Genomic DNA, 11,044 nt, shown 5'->3' on the forward strand with positions numbered 1-11,044 from the left:
AGAATATTGGGGCCTGCGGAGTGGGATGTATGTTAGGGCTGCTGGGATATGTGGGTGGCTGTCAGAATAAGTAGGGACTGGTGTAGGGTTGTGGATATATGTGGAATAGGAGACGCATTCAGGGGTCTGTGTGTGGGGTGGGGAGAGAGGGGCATTCTGTGATCTGTGGGGTGGTGGCATGTATGGAACGAAAGCACTTTAAGAAAGGTGGGGGGAGCCCATTTTCCACAGTGCAGAGGGCAACAAAATTATTTAATCTGATCATGAGTCTTATATTTGGTAATAACACTTCATACTGAAGTCCATTAGTCCAGGGGTCGGCAACCTCTGGCATGCGGCTCGCTAGGGTAAGCACCCTGGCGGGCCAGGCCAGTTTGTTTACCTGCCGCATCGGCAGGTTCAGCCGATAGCGGCTCCCACTGGCCGCGGTTCTCCCCTCCAGGCCAATGGCGGTGGCGGGAAGCCGCAGCCAGCACATCCCTCACCCGCGCGGCTTCCCGCAGCCCCCATTGGCCTGGGATGGCGAACCACAGCCAGTGGGAACCGCCATCGGCCGAACCTGCTGACGCGGCAGGTAAACAAACTGGCCCGGCCCGCCAGGGTGCTTACCCTGGTGAGCTGCGTGCCAGAGATTGCCGACCCCTGCATGAGTCTAATATACATTATGAACAGGTGGGATTTGGTCAGGGTATTCTCCCTCAGATCTATAGCAATGTGGAAACCCAATCTCCAGCCTACTAAAGTGTTTTACTTCTTCACTCTCTAGTTCTGAAAGCTAAATTCCCTCCGTGTGATTTTTCCAGTTCTGACATTGCAAATTGGATTTTAAGAATTTATGTTTGTATTGAGTGAAATGAACCTTTGAACCCTAAAATGCTGCATATTCTCTAAAATAAGGAGCAAGGTGCACATTTCTAAATGTGTTTCACTTAATATGGCTTAGAAGAATGTTTGCTCCTTTTCATACCAACTAAATGTGTGTTTTATTTGGAATAGTTCTCTCTGTACATTTCCTTTTGACTTTGTTGTGTACCCAGATAATGCATGCCCATGCTCAATTCTGTATGAGTGGAGACCATACTCTGGAAGGGACGGAGCATGCTGTTCGTGAAATTGCCAAAGAAGAGGCTGATGAATATTTTGTCATAGTCTTGAGCGATGCAAACCTTGAACGATATGGTATCCCACCAGCAAGATTTGCCCAAACCTTGACCATCAACCCTCAAGTTAATGCTTTTGCCATATTCATAGGATCCTTAGGAGACCAGGCAGACAGGTAAATATATTGCTGCGAGTAGTGGTGGCAGCATAGGCTTTATGCTACTTAACAGCAACTTTTTCCAGCAAGTTCAGGGCATTGGTGGCATCAAAAGGGTGTCCATTCAGTTCTCCAGCTCTAAGGTAGGGGCTTTCAAAGACATAAATCCAGCATGGAATTAAGGTTTTGGCCACAAATCAGCACCCCTGGACTCTTCCCTAAGTGGGAGTTAAAAATACATGTACATAGTCTAATCCGAAGTAGATTAAACTAAAACTCGGGAGATGTTTAGCAATGTGAGGGATGCCTAAAAACTAACTATATTTCTGATTATGGCTCCTAGCCTATATCGGGTAGGCAACCTATGGCACGCGTGCCGAAGGCGGCACGCGAGCTGATTTTCAGTGGCACTCACGCTGCCTGGGTCCTGGCCACCGGTCTGGGGGACTCTGCATTTTAATTTAATTTTAAATGAAGCTTCTTAAACATTTTAAAAACCTTATTTACTTTACATACAACAGTAGTTTAGTTATATATTATAGACTTATAGAAAGAGACCTTCTAAAAACGTTAAAATGTATGACTGGCACGCGAAACCTTAAATTAGAGTGAATAAATGAAGACTCGGCATACCACTTCCGAAAGGTTGCCGACCCCTGGCCTATATCATAACTAGGGCCCTACCAAATTCACAGTCCATTTTGGTCAATTTCACGGTCATAGGTTTTTAAAAATCATAAATTTCATGATTTCAGCTATTTAAATCTGAAATTTCACGGTGTTGTAATCGTAGGGGTCCTGACCCAAAAAGAGTTGGGAGGGGTCTCAAGGTTATTGTACAGGGGGTTGCGGTACTGCTACCCTTTCTTCTGTGCTGCTGCTGGCGATGGCGCTGCCTTCAGAGCTAGGTAGCTGGAGAGTGGCGACTACTGGCTGCGATCCCCGCTCTGAAGGCAGAGCCGCCGCCAGCAGCAGCGCAGAAGTAAGAATGGCATGGTATGGTATTGCTCCCCTTACTTCTGTGCTGCTGCCTGCAGAGCTGTGCCCTCAGTCAGCAGCTGCCACTCTCCGGCTGCCCAGCTCTGAAGGCAGCAGCGTAGAAGTAAGGGCGGCATGGTATGGTATTGCCATCCTTACTTCTGCGCTGCTGCTGGCGGGGCGCTGCCTTCAGAGCTGGGCACCCAGCCAACAGCTGCCATTCTCTGGCAGCCCAGCTCTGAAGGCAGCGCAGAAGTTATAGGTGGCAATACCCCAATCCCCCTAAAATAACTTTGCGACCCCCCCCCCGAAACTCCCTTTTGGATCAGTATCCCCAATTTGAGAAATGCTGGTCTCCTCCCTGAAATCTGCATAGTATAGGGTAAAAGCACACAAAAGACCAGATTTCATGGTGGGAAACCAGATATCACAGTCCGTGACGCGTTTTTCGTGGCCGGGAATTTGGTAGGGCCCTAGTCATAGCTTGAGATGGTACAGGGAAGACAGAGAACTTTTATACAAACCAACCTTCTGCATCTGCTGCCCAGTCGCCAGTACATACAACGCAAAGCTATTATCTCTATCGTAAACATGTGCCAGTTACCACTAATGTTAAAGGGCCAATTCTGCTTTTAAAAAAAAAAAGGTCATTGACTGAAAGGGTAGTAGGATCAAGCCCAGAAGGAGTTAGGTCACAGCATGTGGTATAATTTTAAAAGGTTTGGAACGTGCGCAGTGCATTGAATTTCTGCAGGTTCCATCAATCTATTGTTTGTGTTCCCCATAAAGAACTCCTAGTTTGAAATATTATTGGAGATTGAGTTTTATTTTTCCTACTGGAAAAATGGGTTCATCATCCACATTCATCCATGAGGAAAAGAGGTTATCAATTTGCCCAATTTACTAGATATAGAAAATATATATATATATATACATGGCACAGTACCACTGAAATACAACTGCATGTATGTGCATAATTAAGCAAAGCTTTCCTTTCAAATATAATATTAGGGGGGAGGGGAGTTACTTTTATTAGTTTTTTCTTTCCACATGGCTTATATATTTCCACATGGTTTATATTTTCATTTCAAATGGGAGATCTCTGGGATTGAGTTTATAGTCTATGGGGAAATGACAGTGGGACACAAATATAAATTAAAACTTGTTTTAAAAATTCAGTGAAATAGTATACACCAAAACTGCTGATTAAATATTAGTGATGTGAATTTTGTAATGTGTATCTTTTATACTGTTAAAAGCATTGAATAAAAATGTACAAAGCTGACTACCTTAGGCCTCGGGCTAGCAGCTGTAGTAAAACATGAATTCACTTTAACCTATTGTAGGCTAGAAGCTGAAATATCAACAGCACATTTATAGCCAATATATAAAACTTCAGAAAAAATCTGTAGTTTTTGTGGGGTGGAGGAGTTAAGGTTTACCAAACACTTAGGTTAGTACAGTAACATTTTTAAATGAACTAAACGATCCCCCCACAGAGAGTGAGTTTTTAGTTGTTTCTAGAAGATCAGCTGTGCTAATACTGTACCTTGTTTGGTCACTGGTACCTTAATCTCAGCAGAGATTTTCACACACCAGAAATAGGGACAATAACAAAGGAATGGAAATCTGTAGAAACAGGTCAGTTGTCTTGCTGAAAAGACCTCTGTGACATAACCCCTTTCAGTGTTTCCTTGCGCTGCTGCTTTCCCAAGCTTTTAATTGCATAGTGACAGCAGTGTGAATGGCATGTATCAGCAAGGTATTCAAAAGTAAAAACATCCTTTCTTAAGGAACTCTCAGGACTCTTTGGTTTGCTGTCAGGAACATAATTTGCAATGGTAATTCTTTTTCCCTTCCCATTCTGATCCCTAGGCTGCAGAAGATGCTACCAGCAGGCCGGTCTTTTATTGCCATGGATACCAAGCAGATCCCCCAGATCTTGCAACAGATCTTTACATCCACCATGTTGTCCAGTGCCTAAGAAGTTCCCGTTACTATTAAATAATTGGACATTGTAACAAGCACAATTGAGAAACAAGCTGGCTGGTGAAAGACAAAATCAGCGCCTGATGAAGATAAGAACTATAAAACTGATAAATATAATTTTCATATTGAAATATTATAGTCCCTTAATTGAAATGCCAAAAACAACACTTTAGCTTAGATTTTTGGTGAAATCATACAGCATAGCCATCAGGTGACTTAAAGTTCTGCATTCAGAGGGATAAGAGAGTTCAAGGGGGTTGATGTAGTGCACAGGATATCTGTGTCAAATGAACAGAGGGACAGAGACACATCATTTGTGATCACTCTGGCTGATATATTGCCAGCAGCTCTTTGGGACAGCATCATTTTACTCAGTTTTATTAGCAGTGTTTCTTGGGGTTGAATACCAAGTTATAGAGCAATGTGCAAGTCAGACACAGCTAATCTGCCCCACTGTTGTGTGTGCTGAGTTCAGAATTAGAAATGCAAGTAACTGCACATTCGAACAAGACTGCTCATCCTGATCTGCATCCGACCTTTGCTATTGGATGTCAGGAACAATAGAATGGTGTGGAAGCACAGAACATTGCAGTATAAACATACATTATTGGATCTGGAGCACAGCTCAGAGTAGTGAAAATCCCTAGAAAAAAGTTAATTTATTTTTTCCTGGAAAGACAGAGCTGAAAGGGGTCAAAGTGGTCTAAGACCCACCTATGAAGGGTGCACCACCATGGCTTTCCCACTGCATGGTAGCAGATGATCATGTCTAGTTTCTCTGTTGCCAGGACTCCTAGGAAAGGGCCTCTTCCCCCAGAGGCTGAATGTGCTCATGGTTTTTTACATTTTGCTTCCATTTCAAGAGCTCTTTGCACTTTCTGTTTTGGTTTCTAAAATGTGAAGCTGGAGGGCAGATCTGTGTGTCAGAAAATGACTTTTAATGAAGAAGAAAATAAGTAAAGAGGAAAAATAGATCAAGAGAGTAAAAGTATGTGGCTTTCGTTTTGGTAGGAAATCTGTGTTTGGGGGTCTTCTTTTAATGCAGAACACTCTCACTCTGTGCATCTTTTCTATTGTAAGTATTTTCCTCCCATTTCCACATTCTCAAACAGGAACTCTTGCTTTAGAATTAAATTGGTTGAAGTTTGTACTGCACTCTGAAGATGAAAATCCCTAAGTAGGGGCTAACTAATAGTACTTTTGCAATCACTGTGCTTCAGGAACACTGGAATACTTAATAAATTGAATTCACCATCCTACCGCGAGTAACTGTTAACTCTCATCACCACCAATAAAAAGACTCTTGCCCCATGGTTGATTATTATAAACTATTATAAAGAGATGAAAGGTGAAAGAAAGAGCACTGTCTCCAATCATGCTTAGAAATTGTGGTACTTCACTGCGAAAACAAGTTTCCTAACTCCTACAAGATTTCTAACTACATTAAAGATGCTGTTTGGGTGGGATGAGGGGTGGAGAGAGAGCATCTGTTTGTTCCTTCATTTCTACAAATCCATCCCAGTTTTTAAATGCACCATAATGCATTTTTGCTAGTCTTGCCATTTTCCACCGTGTCATAAGAACATAAGAATGGCCATAATGGGTCAGACCAAAGGTCCATCCAGCCCAGTATCCTGTCCTCTGACAGTGGCCAATGCCAGGTGTCCCAGAGGGAGTGAACCTAACCGGTAATGATCAAGTGTCAATCCCGCAGCAGCATTATGGACCCAATCCTGTAAGATGATGAGAACCCTCAACTTCCATTCAAGTACAAAGGCAGTCGAGAGTGCTCAGCAACTCAACGAATGAGGCGTTCTGGCCTCGATGCACAAAAGGAGCTAGGTGCTAAGTGCCAGGGATGGCTCTACTGCAGTGCACAAAACTCCTGCCTAACTCTGTAGGTGCCTAAACTCACTCAACACCTAACGTTTCAGGGTAAAAGTTCCCAAGGCACCTATGTTTATGCCTCTGGGCATGCGGTCAAGCCCAGATTTCCTGCCTGAGTCCCAGGGAAGACAGGGATTCAGCCGTCTAAATCGTGTGCGGGGTCTGCTGCTGTAGGAGTGCTCAAATGTCCCATTCAAAAGCCAGCCGGAGGAGGCGGTGGGCATGGTTCCCACTATAACTTTTAGCCCATTGGTTAGAGCACTCACCTGGGATGTGGGAAACCCAAATTAAATTGCTCCCTCTGCCAGATACCTAATACCATGGCAGTAAGTCTTGCCCCAGTATTGTGAAGTAATTGTTCAAACTAAACTCCACAGATTCAAAACGAGTTTAAAAACTGGCCAGGCAATCAAAGCAACACCCAGCTGGACTGTCATGCTTCCTGGAGAGACGAGAGCATTGGGACCCTACTCTGTGACTGGATTAAAAAACAAACCATACAATTGCTGCCTGTACATGTCAAAATATGATTATATAAGCTTCTTAGACCTATAAACACATTTATTGTATTTATAAGAGACCCCTAAGTAGAATAGTGCTAAATGGAGTTATTATTCCTTAGCACTCAACTTTTTGCAATTTCTCAAAACTCTGCTTTTATCCTTAAAGATTCTTACAGTTAGGAAAATACTTTTCCCTTTAAAATAACTAAAGATTTTATCATACTTACTGTACTGTAGACCACTTGATTGTACAGATCCATCCCTGGTGTAACTCCATTTACTTCAGTGACCTCATTAACTTTACAATAGAGATTAATGGGGTATTTCTATTGGGGACACAGTAGAGTAGTTTAGATTAAATTTTGAACTAATATTTTAAAAAGGAAACTGACAAGGGTAAATATGTTTACAAAAAGTATAGAACATATCACCTCAGATTATTAAAAATGCTTAAATCTAGCGTACTAATTATTTATGCTATTTATTTAATTATGTGCAGTTCTTTCACCTGGCACAATGAAAATACTTGTTTTATTTTGTTTCCAGCCAGTGTCTGTTCAATTTTACTTTCAGATTCCATGTACTAACAGCATGCTGCAGTGATTACAACCCAAACACTTCAAGGGAATTTTTTTAAAAGCATTTTCCAGTGGAATTTAAGACACTCCCCCTCCTCACCGCCCCCCCCCCCTCCAAACCATGAAATGATTTCAGGTGGTTCTGGAAGGGTCTTTACTTATGTGTCTCACTTCTGGGACATAGTTGACCTGACAGCGTCCCTTTACATTGTTATAATATGATGAGAAATTCTGTCTGGACTCTCTATATCTCACCTGCTTTAATATCCATCACTCTGGCATTGAGAAATCAAAATAGCAGCTGTTCTTCCCCTCCCTCTAAAATCTACAAAAATAAATTCTGCTGCTCAGCCAGTTAATAGAAGAATTTAGCAAACTCACACTGGTCTTCTGTGTCCTTAAGTCATGACAGAGCTTTCAAATATGCACTTAATTAATACAGTTATGAGAAATATGTTGATTAGCTGTTCACTTCAGCACTGCCTGTTTAGCATCTGTATTTGTTAATATTCCAGAGTCCACCAAAGCATATGTACAAACAACCCCCTTAAATTGCCATTTGATTTAATAAGACTTATTGTATCTTAAAAGGACATATGACTTCTCCTTTTCTCACTGTTTATTATACCATCTTAGAAGTTTGAAACAAATCTATTATTTACTGAACTGTCATTGCTTCGTTGCATGGGTATTATTGTTTGTTATTGTAGGGTTCTGATTTACTGCAGCTGATGTAACATTAGCACCCTTGCTTACGTAATCTTAACTACCTCTAATAATGCAATTTTTTCAATTGGTTTTCATTAAAATCATTAAATGATTGTGTGTATAAAGTGTAATCATACTAAATATTTGTTGTTTTTCATTTCAAGCAACATGAGACAGCTTGATGTATTTATTACTATCAGGATTATGATGCATACTGCAGCAAATGGTATAAATAGAGTACAGAATGTATTCTGTTGGAATGTGAAAAGTGCATTAGACAAGCACATTTAAAAACTTAAAGCAGCCTTGTATGGTTACTTGTAAAATGCCCTGTGTTAGTATAAAGCGCCTAAATAAAGTGTGAAAGATTAAGAGCAGGTTGCTAACCCTGGACATTGACTCCAGCAGTGTTGTTGTAGCTGTGCTGGTCCCAGGATATTCGTGAGACAAGGTGGGTGAAGTATTATCTTTTATTGGACCAACTTCTGTTGGTGAGAGAGACAAGGTTTTCTTCAGCTCTGTGTAAGCTCAAAAGCATGTCTCTCTCACCAACAGAAGTTGGTCCAATAAAAAATATTACCTCACCTCACCCACCTTGTTTCACTGACCCCACCACTCATTCAGTTACATATTTTGAAGTTTATGTAGTTACAATTTATCATCTCTAGCTTACTTTCCTTTGCAGACATGCCTGGAAATCATTATGTGTGTACTGCTATAGCTCAGAGTCTTCCATTGTAAAATTTAGAATACATTTTTAATTTCTTAATTTAATACACTGATGTAACAATCAATGGAAAGACAAACATACAACAGGAACAGTGCTGTTGAATTGCAGTATGGCTTCTGTCTTCAAAATTGGGTTCTTATCCAAAAGTTTATTGGGCTACTTTGTATCTGTAAAATAAACTTCATTGCTGCTGTCAGGTTGGGGACAAATGTGAGAGCTCTAGAAGTTGTGCTTTTCTTGCAGGGACTACGCGTTTTAAAGCCATGGATCAAAACTGTTTGAATACTTGTGTTACAGATGTGTTTAAGAAATCACTTTTTGTTATGTTGTTCATTGCAAGTATCTCTTTGATTGTTAAAGTTTCTACAAAACAACTGAGAACATACAAGCTAATTTACCTGATACCAATAAAATTCACTAACTTTTACTGAAGGCAGAAAGATATACCACCACCAATAGTCTAATTTATTTGTATGTTTGTATTAGAGGGGCTTGATATTTTTTTTTAGTTGTTTTATTTGTAGTTTGAATGTAGAGTTTTTCATCACTGCTATAAGTGTAGTAACAGCTAGCAGGGTGCTGTATGGCTGTGAGATAACCCATTCCTAGAAGCACTAGAAGTGATTGGATTTTGGCCTCAGCCTTACTTTGCCTCACTCACCATTGCCTATTTTTCTTTTCTTTTATAATTTCGAGAGGATAAACTGTCTTGCTGACATTGATAGAGAACTGTTCAAGAAAGGAAAGGCAATGTTTCTCACTTTCAGTCTCTGCCCAAATTATTATAAGAGGGGCACTCATGGCATTCAAGTGTTTTTACAGCTGAACAGACATTTTCCATTAAGAGTTTAAGATGAAATTCACTCAATGTGGCCTTTCCAAGTCCCTAGTCACCACACAAACTCTGTTGGAGGCTTTAAGCTTCCAGGGACACTATGCACTGTAGTGTATCTCCCTGTTAATAAGGAAGGGGGTATATACACACAGTTGCCAAATCTCTCCTATGAAATGCTGAGTGCCCTCAAGTGCCAGAAAAGTCAATGGGACTTTAACACCTTGTAGGTTCATGCTGTTAAGGAATGATAGTTTAAAGAAAATCTATAAGCAAATCTCTTAAGTGACTAAACGCTATTCACTGAGAATGTTGCCGGACCTTTCTGTTCCTATGGAACAATGTGTGCTTGTTTATTTTAAATGGTTTAAACCCTATTAAACAAAGATTCCCCTAGAAAAAAATGCTTGCAAAGCAAACTCAACTGGAGAAGGACTTGGGAGTTTTTGGGAGCCAAAACCTTTCGGAGTCTTAACCTTTAAACAGAGAAAGTGTTCTCCTTGCCACTCACACAATGATTCATAAACAGATTATTTTAGAATGCCAGTGTTGCATAACTGCTAAGTAAGTAAATCAAATTTTACATGTGGTATTTTTCTGGCTAGTGTGCACATTGCTATGAAATGAAGCAGTGTTATGTTCTGATAGTAGAAGTGTTATTACTTGGATGAACAATACATATAACCTTTAAAGTGAAGAGAACCATAGTCCACATTATTATCCAAATGAACAAGTAACAATCTACCTAACTTAAAATTTATGCTTTTAAAAATGACCCCATTCTCATCTTCCATTTCTCACTGGTTAACTTTTCTGAGTTTCTGAGAAAGAGAATGGTCACATTCTCTTTCATATACAGGTTAGATCAGTTTTCTTTCTAAGGCCCCACAATGTCCTATTAAAAACTCCACAGTCCCCTTGTGCCTCAACAAGTGTTTTTCTGCATATAAAAGCAAGGACCAGCGTTAGGGGGTAGCAAGCAGGGGAACTGCCCGGAGCCCCATGCCACAGGGGGGCCCATGAAGTTAAGTTGCTCAGGCTTCAGCTTCAGCCCCGGGTGGAGGGGGCTCGGGCTTCTGGGCTTCAACCCCATGCAGTGGGACTTTCTGCCTTGGGTCCCAGCAAGTCTAACACTGGTCCTGCTTGGTGGACCCCCTGAAACATTGCTCACAGCCCCGCAGGGGGCCCCAGACCTCTCGTTGAGAACCACTGGTTTAGATCAGATGATCACATAAGTGGGCTTGAAAAGGAGACCGGGTGTGACACTAAATATTCAGGGTGAACTTTTCAGCAGCTAAAGGAGTTTCGCTCTTTCACTGACTTTCGAAGAGCCTTTGGAAATTCCAGACAAAACCAAAAGATGTTATAATGTCAGAACTATTTTACAATCAGATTCTACAACCAAACTAAGAAAGATAGATTTAAAATATATGAATTTTGGCTTTCTGACCTTTGTACACAATTTTTCATTTGACACAATATGCAAGCCTGTGAAGAGCTTTCTATTTATCAGTCACATTTTGTTTCAATATTGTGCACAACATTCTCATGGTGTAACTCTGCTACAGGTATTTTCTGCAG

General features: G+C 41.0%; 1 protein-coding gene across 1 annotated transcript in view; it reads left to right on the forward strand.

Annotated features, from left to right (window-relative positions):
* Positions 1 to 4,381, forward strand: part of LOC112103175 (von Willebrand factor A domain-containing protein 8) — a 255,098-nt gene extending 250,717 nt beyond the window's left edge. The window contains exons 42-43 of the mRNA XM_029911809.1: positions 1,038 to 1,276; positions 4,112 to 4,381. Coding sequence (XP_029767669.1) covers positions 1,038 to 1,276; positions 4,112 to 4,220 — 348 coding nt within the window. The 3' untranslated portion in view covers positions 4,221 to 4,381. The remainder of the gene's footprint in view (positions 1 to 1,037; positions 1,277 to 4,111) is intronic.
* The last annotated feature ends 6,663 nt before the right edge of the window (positions 4,382 to 11,044 follow it).

This window comes from Terrapene carolina, unplaced genomic scaffold (assembly GCF_002925995.2).
Source record: "Terrapene carolina triunguis isolate 2854851 unplaced genomic scaffold, T_m_triunguis-2.0 Scaffold18, whole genome shotgun sequence".
Classification (NCBI taxonomy): domain Eukaryota; kingdom Metazoa; phylum Chordata; order Testudines; family Emydidae; genus Terrapene; species Terrapene triunguis.